At 30.6% G+C, this 13,843-nt stretch overlaps 1 protein-coding gene across 2 annotated transcripts in view; it reads right to left on the bottom strand.

The window, feature by feature from the left end:
• LOC118196336 (neuralized-like protein 2) overlaps positions 1 to 13,843 on the bottom strand; it is a 191,550-nt gene that overhangs the window by 9,866 nt on the left and 167,841 nt on the right. For both annotated transcript variants that reach the window (XM_085808890.1, XM_085808889.1), the window contains exon 5: positions 4,850 to 5,055. In XM_085808890.1, coding sequence (XP_085665016.1) covers positions 4,850 to 5,055 — 206 coding nt within the window. The remainder of the gene's footprint in view (positions 1 to 4,849; positions 5,056 to 13,843) is intronic.

Raw genomic sequence — 13,843 nt, 5'->3', positions numbered from 1 at the left:
TGAGTCGAACCATCAATACAGCGTATGAATATAGGGAATAGGTGATTGAATACATAGAAAAAATAGCGTCATCATCAAAACATGCTACAGCAAAATATCAAGCAGGGGCTATTTGTCATATGTTAGAAAACTCAGAATTTATGTTTTGGCTGAGTGTTTCACAGTATTATGCCACATGTCGATGTGCTATACAACCAGCTTTAGAAAACTCTTAGCACTCATTAGAAAGTATGTAAGCGCTTTCTAGCAGTCATTCCAGAAAAATGGAAGTAAATGGACACAGTGATAGAGGAGATATTGCACTAATATAAAAACTTCAAGAAAAAGGAAGGAAAAAAAAAATCACATAGACAAGAGTGTAGCAGCTAAAGGCACATGTGATTTTTATTATGAACACATAAAAGACAGATTGTGTTTCATTTCTAACTACTCTGCATTTTCTCTTTTCAAAACTCTAAAATTCCAGGAGTATGAGAAAAAGTTTCTAACTCAGATTCTTGACAAAACAACTGATGTTTCTTCCATGTTACATAAGGATAGTCTGAAAACTGAACTAGGAGTAATTCACAGAAGATCAGATTTCAGAAAAATGACAAATATGATTAGTCTTCTATTTCAAGTTATTATAGAAAACAACTTACAGACTACGTTTTTGCAAACCTACAAACTGTTGCTAATTATTGCTCCTATTCCAATGACCACTGCTGAAGCTGAGTTGTGCTTTTCAATGAGTTAAGGCATTTTTAAGAAGCACTATGAAAGAGGTTAGACTAAGTGTTCTAGTCATGCTCTAAACTGAAGAGCATAATGACATACTTAAATTCAATGAAAATGTTATTGATTTGGTTTCCTTTAAAAAAATTACGAGTGGATTTAGTTTACAAAAACTGTACTTGACTATTTTGTAATCAAAATTCAAAAATATATTGTAAGAAATATTATAATTTTATTACACTCCATTGTAAGAAATAAAATGTTACAATTTCTTTTTTTTTTTTTTTTTTTTTTTTAACCTACAAGAACTTCTTTCCTTTTCATTGCATTGTTTCTTTCAACTTGTGAAAATGCAAATATATTTTAATTTGTAAGTTACATCATATCTGCAAATTCAATTTTAGAAATTTGCTTTGTGAACCGCCATTTAAATAACCCATGAGCCACCACTGTATGAACTGGTGATCTTTTTGTTACATTATGAATAATAAGATATATTATAATCTCACAAAAAGTTTACGACGAAAGAAGAGAATTCAATTTTTCTACACTAAAATTAACCAACTGGAATTCAAATATTTCCAAAAGAGTCATCCTAAACACAATTTATTCACAGCTACTTAGAATAAAAAGAATCTGCAATACAACAAAACACCTTCAAGAAGAAATACTATACTTCGTGACAATTTTGAAAAATAACCTTATTCCTCAAAAAATAATTAAAAATACCTTAAAAAAAGGCTGGCATTAGCCTTACCAATTTTTAGATTTTTTGAGTTAGATAGTGATATTTTATACTTAAAGCCCAATGGGACGGTATAAAGTGGATGGCTGATTCTGAGAATTTAATGTAAAAATGTACATATAATTCTTGTCACTATGTTTTCTTTCCTCCAAAAAATTTTGTCACAATACTTTTAATATTATTGTTTAAATAGTTTTAAATTACTTTGATGACCAATTCTACTACTTTTATTAACAAACTGGGCCTTTTCGTTTTTCATTGTAGCTTGATCGCCCTCTAGCTTGAAGAATTACAACTTTTATTAACAAATGACTGTTTTTTCCATTTTACTCTTACTTTTGTAGCAATGTTAAGTAATTTTAGCTGAATTAGCCATTTTCACATTTAGAAACAGTTTTATTCTTCAAACAACTTGACTGATGCCATTTTGAAATCTTTCCATGTCTTTTTGAGTCTTTCAACCCATTTTAGCTCTAGGGGACGAGTTCCCGCCAACGGACAGTCTAATCACATTGGCTGTTGCCCAGTGACATTGTTTCCCCCGCCTTACGTCACACAACGAGTGGGATAACGTTGAAGGACACAGAGGGGAATTACAACCCCTTTTCAGCTTTGCTTCACGATCAAGAGGACTGCATAGCCACAGGTCTGTTTTTTATGTTTCTTTTACAAAAAATTTTTCCTGGTCTTAGCAAGACCCACTGTGTTTGTTTTCATTTAAATTTAATTTCAGATTTCTAAAATTTATAAAGGTTTAATTCTTTAAGTTTGCAGGTCCAGCCCGTACGTTATTGTATAGTTTGACTAACTGCAGACCGCTATTTATTTTTATTCTATTTTAATTATTGCTGTACATCGGAGTTGCATTTACATTTTTTACACCTTAATGTGTCATTTTGTGCGGATGCGTCGGGAAATTGAAACAGAGAATTGAGACTAAAAAAAAATGTTTAGGACAATTCATCTAATTATAAAAAATTTTCATAACACAAAAGTTTCAATTGTCTGGTTCGGCGAAATGCGTAATGGAGTTAGCTTGGTTCGACGTTTAACTAGAAATTTCCCTTGAAAAGCCAGGTTGGACGTCGAATTGAGCTAATTTACCATTTTCCGCTTTATAATTTTATGTTTTTCATATGTTTTTATTTGTTTTAACTTGTTTCATCGATCGGTTTTTTTTTATATGTTTTAACTTTTCACTTATCACATCGATAGGTATTTTACTGTATTTTTTGCCATTTACCTGTTTCCAACGATTAGTATTTTACTGTGTTTTATATTCTACATTTTATTTCACGTGTAGCCTAATTTTTCACCCTTCAATGTCATTGTTTTTTTAAAAAATACTGTGTTGAACTTTTTCTTGGAGCCATAGCTCCTGGTAACTTTTTGGCGAGCTAACTACAATTTATCTTCTTCTCATTTCCTTAATTTTGCAGCATATTGCGCAAAAAATTTTTTAGACCAAATAGGCCTTTTTACATAGCTTTATAATCTCACAAATGATATCCTGCCAGAACACCAGGTATATTCATAAACAAGATATACCAAATCCCACACTATAAACTGGCATGTGCTTGAACAGAGGGATGAGTTTGTACTTCTTTCAATTATCTGTATTTATCTCAACACTCTAGCAATACGCTATTTTTGTATTATGTTTCCCGTATAACTCCTGTTTTCTATAACCTATCTGCATACTTCAACAAGAATCTTTTCTCCAAAATCTAAAATAAAGCTTATGGCAGAGTGGCTACAGAAAACTAGTAATTCAACGTAGTTTGAGTTCAATCCCAGACAAATGGGCTGAGTGCATTGTTGGTTTTCCCAATCATAATATTAATATGAGACAATTTCCCTCAATAACATCTCCAGAATGGCATCCTTCGTGGTTTTTCAAAATTCAAATAATAAAAACTAGAATAAGCCTAGTAACTATTAAGCTAATTTAGGTGACTGCCTTGAGGCTCCTATTTAATTCGTGAACAAAGGAAAAGTAAGCTGATTTTTAGCTATGGCAAAACATTCTTATTTTTAAACTTACAATGACTATCACCCACAGCCAGCAACTCCTTACAGCAAAAGTATTTCTGAGAACACCAATACCACTACTGAAAATCACCAATAGTGATGAGCTCATGGTGGCCATCACAGGAAATCAAACTTGTCTGGAATGGTTACCTCAGAATGCATAAATAAATAAAATACTGATGTACCTGATTTCCCCCCTTCCTCCTATGGATGTCAAGCAGATTCTTCAGCTGGGCCTGATACAGAAAACATGTTTTTGGTATCTTAAATCTTCTAATACGCTATTTGTTTAACTGGTAGTTACACTTGAATAACATGCTGAAATCGCACATGAATGATACAATCTGAAGCTCTCGTTTAATCTACCAAGTTAACTATATGGGAATTTAAATATGATACTAATGAGTTTGGCTTTTAGCAACAATATTCCTTTCCTTTTATTTTCCATGCTGGCTAGCATGGGAAAGGAAAAAATGAAAATTAAAATTATACAAATTTTCTCAACATAAATGAAAGAGAAAACTATCTTGTGATCCACATTAAACCACTCAACCTGTACTCTACTAATTCTTAGTGCAGCACTTTGTGATCTCTTCTCTTAACCCTCTGAGCATTATCACCGGCTTTATCTGGTCATCCGAAGTTTTGCTACTCAACATATAAAAGCTTATAATTTAAGATATTTTGCTTTGTCACTTTCTTTAATAATGCAAATATCATTTTAATGAATGTAAGTTTATAAAAATACAGACTAAAATAAATAATTATACAAACTCAATTAATAGATGCTGTTTAAACACTGGTCTTCATGATGGATCTAAAATCCTGCGTCGCTCAGAGGGTTAAGGAAAAGGATTTAAGAAACCTTTTTCTGGCAAACACGTTGTCAACGCACATGACAAAAAAATATTGGTATGATATTGCAAGCAATATTTTTTTATGTGTTTGAAGTACAGAATCTTTTACAGTAAAAGTTTTTAGGTAAGATTTAAAAAAGTTCATAGAAATAATTTATCAGATATCACCTTACAGCATTGATTTATACCATGAAGTATGTCTTCCTGTTAAAACAATTATCTTATGAAGCTTACAATAAACTTTGTTTCTAACTGATAGAATTTAATTGATAGTACACCAGACACTAGCTCTTCTTTAGTATTTTAGATACAAAGATCAAGAGTATTTAGATACAAAGTTTTAAACAGGACAGTGATCTGTCATTAAGGATCTGTTATTTTGGTTATTAAGGTAATCATAACACTTAGACGTCTGGAAAATGAAATATATCAGCTAAAATTCAAATTTTCTATTATTATAAAAATTAATTTTTTTTTGTAAATATAAAGTCAAATTACTTACCAGTATAGATCTGTACAATGCGAACTTTCTTTGTGGTACCATACAAATCTACAACAGCATATATTGGATCTCCATTAAGCGGAATTTCTGTTGCACATGGTCCATAAACACTGCCATTAAAAAATATATACATTTCGGCCAAACCATCACGAATTATATATGTTACACCAATTCGATTTCCTATCCCACCAGGAATCATATGTTGTCTTTAAAAGAAAAAGGGGGGAAATTGCAGTTAAACAACTTTATCAAATAAATTTCCGAAGTCTCAAAAATAAATATTTTTTAGTTACAAGGTAAACAAAAGTTATAATTTACTCAGAAAATAAGGAACAATTACTTGTAAAACTATAAAAGCATTTAAAAAATTAAAATTCCTATGTTAAAAAAAATTTCTAAAACACATCATTTATTGCAGTTTTCTAAGTGTGTTTAAGTGTTAAAAATAATTTTTCAAATTCTGTTACTACAGTCCACAAATACTAGTTTCACATTTTTAAGAATGAAATATACCGTTCAATTAACATGTATTTCTACTTATCATGCCTACAGGATTATTCCAGAAATTTAATGATATTCATTAAATATAAATAAATAAATTATTAAAATGTATTTTTACTTTTGTAGAATGGAATTCAAAAACTGTATATGTAACACACAACAGAACAGAATAATAGAAAACTAATAATTATATTTTTTAGATATTTTAGAATGGCAGTAAATTTTGTTCTGCTGCAGGAAAATTAGTAATATTCTAAATTAATAATAAATAATATTAGTAATATTAAAAATAATTAATAAATTTAAAATTAAATTAAATTTATTAATTAAAAAATTAATAATATTAGTAAGTTCTTAATGGTTTGAAAAGACTGAAGGTATTTTACATGATTGTCCAAACATCAGACTAGGTAAGTATGAATTAAATAAGAAAGGGGAAAAGTTAATTCAGAACATCTGTAGTTTTAGAAAATGATGTAAAAAGATTTACACTGGACTTGTTCAGATCTAGTCTCTTAAAAGACAAATAAAAGCCTTAAGATAAATCTGAAAAGGTGATTAACATCTAAGCACTTACCAATTCTGAACAGTGCTAAGAAAAGTGTAACTATTATATTTATACAAAGTAAAAACACTGAATAAATTAGATAAAACACAGAACCAGTTTTTCATTTGAGAATAATTTCTTGATAAATTTGACCACATTCTCTACAAGCCATTCAATAAAAAATAATTCCTTTTTATTTATTTTGGGCAAAAAAACAGTGGAACAGTTACATAAATTAGAATATTTTTGAATAGGTGTATGTTTACAATAACAGCCTGCTAGATGGTAACATGACACCAGCCTGCTTACAGCCTTATACAATTATTACATAAGGTGTCATGTAGAATATATGTTTATACTAATATTTCAAATTATAATAGACTTTCACCCAGTTAATGAAAAATATAAAATTTGCAATCTATTATACAATGGCTGAAAATTAATTCTGGACATCTGTGCTCTTGAAATTTATTTACAGAAAACATTTGCCAAACATTAAAGAAATGACTTAAGATACTTTTTACACAAAATGCTGTCTCCTTATTTCAATACCTTCTTGTTGTTTAAAATAACAGAGTTTGAAATATTCTAAAAATAAAATAATTTATACAAGACATGCTAAAAACAAATTTGCATTTATTTGGATAATCAAAAGTTTTGAACAGATTTCTTTTCATTTGGAGGCTTTTATTAACATTTTCTCAATTTTAAATAGAACTACATTGCAAGACTTACTGTTTACATTCAGAAACTATTAACTCTTCAGCGAAATGTTTTAGTAATTTCTAACTTAAAATGAACATGATAAGATGTTAGATGGTAACTACAAGTTTTATTACAAATTTAATCACATATTGTAAATGTCATGAAAGTATTTCAAAAATTATTAATGTAAAAAATTTAGCAGCCTTTGAAATTATGAAACAATGGGTACTGGATGGAAAAGGTAAGACAGCCTAAAAATTGAGATGGCATTCCAAGCTATATCAAGGAATCACAGGTTTATCTAGAGGAAAATTAATTAAAACTCAATGCGCAGTGTTTTAAAAGTTGTACTTGAATTACAATGGTTTACAATGAGAATTAGTTCTGAAATTGTTAGATGAGCAGTCAGAGTATATAGATACAATAGTTAAGTAGTAAGTAGAAAATTCTTCATGAACATGTGAAAGAGAAAAAAGTTTTCTTACACAGTTGCAAAATCCACAATAAACAAGATTTATACTTGTATAACATAACAAATGCTGATGAATAAAAATTTAATGTATTTGCCTCACTGAATGAACAAATCACTGTGTGGCGAAAACATTAAAAAAAAAAAAAGTTTGAGATGATACCTCTTGTCACTGCAATGACATTTTCACTGAAACTGGAGTTAAGCTGTTTTACAAGATAAAGCAGCAAACAAAAAAATTTAAAGGCTAGAAATGCACTGGCAAAGAACTGAAATAGCAAATCACAATTCTTACAAGTGCCAACATGAAATGGAACTGAACATATTCTAATTACTGGAAACTATAAAAAGACAAGATATTTGAAAAATATGAAAAGTTTTTCCATATCTTATAAAGATAACTGTAAGGCAAGGCTTACATAAAATTTTATGGAAGGACAGGTGTGGGATAAATTTTTGTCCCAAAATAGAGGATTCTACATATGAATAACAATTGTATTGCACATAAAATTATCAAAAACTTCAAAACTTATTATGGTTATTTTCCTACTACTGAACACAATTTCTATACTGCAGCTTATAAACCAAGGGGTCATCAGAAGCTCAAAAGATTATTGAAGAAAACTTTATTTTACATGTTTGAAAATCCATGAAACATAACAGATTGTAATCCTTTTCTTTTCAGTACAATGCTAATGCTAAAAAATTCATAAGATTTGTAACATGTTTCATGATGTGGAACTGTTTTGACATGCTGATTTAGCAAAGTGTACAGAAGATGAAGAAAGCTGGGATTTATTTAGCATGGTGGGGCAAAAACAAAGTAAAATACCTTAACAGTTTCAAAATGTAAACAAGGAACTTTCCCAAACATCTATTTATCATGAAAGTTGAAATATGACATATGGAAGATAAATACTCCACCACTATGGATGCCAAAGCAGTGAAGAATGCCATTGGTAAGTTTTTGCCCAAGTAAACTGTAGAACCAAGACTAATGGAATTGTTTGAAATTTTTAATATAAATATGGATTACTTTCAGCAAATCTAGAGTTTCAAACAACCTTATATATAAAACGGTATGAATACAAATCAGGAAAATAAGGTAACAAAGAAATAAGAAATTTCAAGAAATCATTCTGGTACCACATGTCTAATTTCACTTCCTGAAGTATTAGAAATTTCATTTTGGAAAAACAAGGTTAATATTTAAATAGGAAAACTTATGCAATGAGGTTCATTAACAAGCAACAAACAGTGCTTATGCATGCATCTCCCCCATTAACTGGCACACATCTGCAGATTAAGGAAGGCATAAAAAAAATCCATGTGATCTGTAACAGATTTCATAATTTGGTACTGTTTTGACATGCTGATTTAGCAAAGAGTACAGAAGATGAACTCACACATATTAGGAATCCATTTTTAAGAGTAGCTTGTTCTAATCTTCATGGGTAAATAATGACCATGTAATTATTATGTAAATCATTCACCATACAATGCATATTCTGAAGCATGAATTCTTTAAAAAATATGATCTATCAATAAAATGTTAAGTAAAATCACGCAACATAAACAAGGAGATATGCAGGCCCATATATTAGAAATTATTGAGTATTCATTACTCCATGTAATAAATAAGTTTTGGCACAGTTAACCTGCCTGGGAGACTTCAATGTACATCAAACTGTTGTTCCAAGAAAAACTGCAAAGTCCGAATACTGACTACAGTGGTTGCAAACCCTAAAATGTTACTAGAATTACAATTTCAAACTAGTGAAAGTTAGTGCAAATGAAACATTAGCTGCAGTTGGAAGACATTAATTAAAAACATAACTTTCTACAACAAAACAAAAAATCAATTAATACTACTGTTTGCTTTTCTGAGTTTTCATAGCTTCAATAACTAGCTTTTTTTTTTTTTTTTTTTTTGTTTGTTGCATTTTGAATTTAATCCTTTAAGATAAGGATATTTTTCAGTACAACAACAGTACTACTGACACATTTATAAACTATATTTAACATTGAATTTTTTTAAAAGGCCGATTTTCCCTTTCTGACATTACAGAATAAATTATATTTTATAATGAATGTGATTTAAGTATAATGCATGATAAGCTGCATTTTCAGTAAAAAATATCAAAACACCTCTTCATGCTTGCAGTACAAAAGGAAAACTGCATTAAGTAACACTATAAGAAGACACACTGTTCCATAAGTAACATTATAAATAGAAGGCAAATTAGATATCTTTGTGCATATATATATGTTTAGCAATTCTGCATGGAGATTTAACTATAAAAACTAAGTCAAATGCTCCAAAAATTATGTAAAAACACTTATAATTTTAGAATAAAAATGAATGCAATTCTTATAAAAATAATGAATTGGTCCAGCAAATTTTATATTATTCCATCAACAAATAGAATATGAAACAAAGCACAAGCCACCTTACATGATATGGCAAAAATAAAATAAGTGAGGATATTATGACACACTTTAACATTTTGCAATCAAACTTCTAAGCTAAAACACTTGTTTCTTCCCTTGCAGTTTCTTTCCTTGCATTAGTGAACAAATTAAACATGAAATATGAGCAGTATACTGATAGTTTCTGGCAAATACAGTCAATTTAATCATTGTAGATTAGGTGTAATAAAAACATACGGATTAAGTTTAAAGCAAAACATTAACTAAGAGATTACACTCCTTGCAAAAGTACTGTCATGAGTGGCAAAAGGAACAGAAATTAAAACTTGCTATTTTTTGGTATAAGTTTTCTTTTTTTAATTCTGGAAACACTTTTTCAAGTTATGGGTAGAGCAGGCTCAAATACTGTGTCAAGTGTTTTGAATTGATAAGAATAAAACAAAATTTATTAAGCCTAATCTAGTAAGTGTTTCATATTTGTCTTAGCGATCGAAAGTGGTTTAAAAATCAAAAGATAGAATTCTCTAAGATCCAAGTAAAGGCTTTAGTGGGCGAAAGTGACTGGCTTGTATGGAAATATAGCATACAATTTATTTTAAGCTATCATTCTGGTGTTTTAGAAATTGTAGAAGGAACTTTAGTGAAACCAGAAAAATCTTCCAGTAGATGTTTCGGTTGCTCAGAGAAAAGAAATATAATGAAGCTATTAAGAAGTTTCAAAATGCAAATACAAGTGCTATGATGGTTTTAACAACTTCTATGAGAGAAGAAACTCTTCAGAAGATTATGAGATTTCAAACTGCTACAGAAGTATGGTTAGAATTACATACGTTATATGAAACATCATCAGAAAAACAACTGTATAATAAATGCACGCAGTTTTTCCTGTTCAAGTGGAATGAGAATCATAATATGGCAGCTTATCTTTCCAAATTAAAAAATTTATTGAATAAGTTGAATTCAGGACGTGAAAAGAAAAACGAAAATAAGTGACCTGACTTGCTACTCAACTACAAGATGTCAGATGTTTTACCCAAACAATACCATTCATTTAAATAAAGTTGGTACTCCTGCGTGAACATAAGCAAACAGTTGATGAGTTAACAGTGCAGCTTTACTTTCATGAAAGAGAATTTAAAGTCATGAAAAATACAAGTGGACAAGTGGCATTAGTAATGTTAAAATTCAAAAAACAAAAGCTGTATATAAAAGGAAAATTCAGAAGAAAATCAAGAAAAGAAGATATTTGCAATTTTTACAAGCAGAAAGGACACTGTGTAAAAGAGTGGAAACAGTGCACTGCTGATGGAAGAGCTGATGGAAGATCACCGAAGAATAGGTCAAAACTAGTCAAGAACATACAGGCAGTGTAACACTGATGTCCATTCATGAAGAAGCCTGTGCAGCTGGGACTGATCCAACATTATTTTGGATAAATAGTGGAGCTACAAGACAGATCATGAACTGTACCACATATTTTATTGATTTTGTGCAGTTTCACAGTCTCTGTAGCATCAAGGCTGCTAGAAAAAAAAATTCTTTAGTGGCTCTTGAGAAAGGCACAGTTCATGTCAAGACAATTATTGGAAATAAAATCCACAAAATCTACTTAAACGATGTTTGGTATGTACCTGAGATGAACAGAAATTTATTTTCTTTACTTGCCGCTCAAGATAAAAATCAGAATAGTAAATTTATTGCAAAAGCTACATACTCCTAGTTAAAAGTTAACTGTCAAGTAGTGCTGTTTAGAACTCGTAGTGTTTATGGTACCTTATATAAGGCAGCTACTGAACCAATTATGCCTTAGAAAATTATAGAAGTGCATGCTGCCAAAGCAGATAATTTCTTGTAGCAGTTATATGATCAATGATGGGGACATTAAGATAAACATCATATTAAAAACATGCTTGAGAAAGAATTAGGCATTAAAGTGCCACTTGAATGAAAATTGTGTTAACCATGTTTTTTTGGTAAAGCACACCGTTTATCATTTGGCATTAGAAAGAAGCCAGCAAGCCTGGTGAATTAATTTTAACTGATGCTTGTGCACTTTTTGATGAATCTTTCCAGAAGAAAAAATACTTAGTTGTGTTTAATACAGCTATAAAAAGTTTTGGTATGGTTATTTTATCAAAGAAAAGTCTGAAGTTGCAGATATGTTAAAGGATATGCTTGCACATGCAAAAACCTTGGGACATTATGTCAAGGAATTCCTCAGTGACAACGGAGGTGAATTTGACGACACAGTGCATGCAATTCTACATTCCGAAGGAATAACTCAGGCTAACAGCAGCTTATACATCTGAGCAAAATAGGTCCAGCGAATACGATAAACATAGAATAATTGAAATGGCAAGAATATTTAAGTACTCAAATTCTGAAGCTCATTTACCTGTGGCAATGTGGGCTGAACTAGTCACCACTGCCATATGTATGTATTAAATAGAACTGGCAAATCATCAGTAGAAGGCTTGAGTCCTTTTGAGCTACGGATTAAAAAGAAACCTCTTAAAACATCTACACATAACAGGATTTGTTTGTTATACTCAATTCCTAAGCAAAGGAGGAAGATGGATAGCAAAGCTACAGAGGCTTATTTAATTGGTTATGATGGAGACGAAGATACCATCTGTGAATCAAAAAAGACAACTGCATGATCTGTTCATGTGAAGTTATATTCAATGAGGAGCTAACAAACTGTGAAGAAAGGATGCAGGGACATATTCAAGATCAAGACAGACTACTGGGTCTAAGTATCGAGAAGATTCAGAAAAAGATAAGACAGAAAAGTTTCTTAGTGAAAAATATTTTGAAAAGAAACACAGTGAAGAAATATCTGGAAATAGATTAGAAGATTTTGACGAACAAAAATGGGAAGATATTAATTTTCAAAATAATGCACAGTCAAGATACCTAAGTGATAGAGCTGAACTGAGAAAGCCAAAGCATTCTGAAGATAACAATGGTAGATTAAATTTTTCTTGCTGATTCTGAAACGTCTGGTTCTTACAAAGAAACAATTACCTGTAAACAAAATGTGCACTGGAAAGAAGCTACGGATTCTGAGATGACACCACTGATGGAAAATGAAACATGGACTTTAGAAAAATTACCAAAGGATGCTAAAGCTTTGCATGCAATTGAGTTTATAAGATCAAAAAGAATCCTGATGGATCTATTGATAATTCAAAGCTAGACTCATTCTCAAAGGGTTTACTCAGCATTGTAGAGTTTTGATATTATATAGTGGTGGGGCTATATTATGGATTAGCCAAAGACAGCCAAGTGTTGCAATTCAACAAATGAAGCAGAGATACCTGTAATTGCAGCTAGTGAATGTTTTAAAGAAGTAATTTGGTTAAAGCGATTATTTAGTGACGTTACCAAATTACATGAAGTTCCAGTAATTCAAGTGGATAACACTACTGCAGTGAGACTATCATGAAATCCTGAGTTTCATCGACACACAAAACACATCAAGCACTTTTTCATACAAGAGAAAATTCTAGAAAAACAAATCATTGTGCAGCAGATACCTACAGAGGAGCAAATTGGTGATATAATGACTAAACCTCTTTTTAACATAAGGCTGTTGATCCTTTGTGATATGATGGGACTCCTGTGACTTTCTCTCCTAGTTTATTATTATTATTATTCTCTTTTTATTGACAAGGGGAAAAATAATGTTAAAAAAAGAGAAAGTGAATAATAATAATATACAAGTTAATAAGCTTTGTGATGCTTTGCACTTTGCTCATGCTTTGTGATGATATTGTTCCAAAGACGTAATTCAACTTTAGTTAAACAAAAAATAGTAAGTTTTATTAAACTACTTTAATAAAACTTACTATTTTTTGTTCTGCTGTAAGTTTCTTTTTTTTTAGTTCTAGAAACATTTTTCACTTTGTTTTAAGCATAACTGCACAAATACTAAAAGCATAAGATACAGAGAATTGAATGCAACAGAATTTCACGAAGTGGAGTTGAAAACATAGCTTATGATTCAAAAGAATTAGTTTTGGTTTGGTTTATTTAATATGATGCTGATCTGACTCACCAGTGGGTCATACTTGTCTGTTCCGTGGGGCAGCAAATGCTTAATTGTTTCGTGGGCGAGCATGACTCACCGATGAGTCATGCTTGTATATAAAAAATACTTAGTAAAATGTTTTATTTTAATTATTCAACATTATAATCAAACATTAAAAACAAAACAAATAACATAAATAGTGGGTATTACCACACAAGAAATGAACAATATAATTTGGTGCTGCATTGCCCCACAAAACAGACCACTAATTCAAGTGGCACGGCACGAAAAGAACAATGAATATCCATG

This window comes from Stegodyphus dumicola, chromosome X2 (genome assembly GCF_044657685.1).
Source record: "Stegodyphus dumicola isolate Sdum_Otavi_A_Nest chromosome X2, ASM4465768v1".
Taxonomy (NCBI): Eukaryota; Metazoa; Arthropoda; class Arachnida; order Araneae; family Eresidae; genus Stegodyphus; species Stegodyphus dumicola.
The sequence above is the reverse complement of the archived record's forward strand: the minus strand, read 5'-3'. Positions and strand labels throughout refer to the sequence as shown.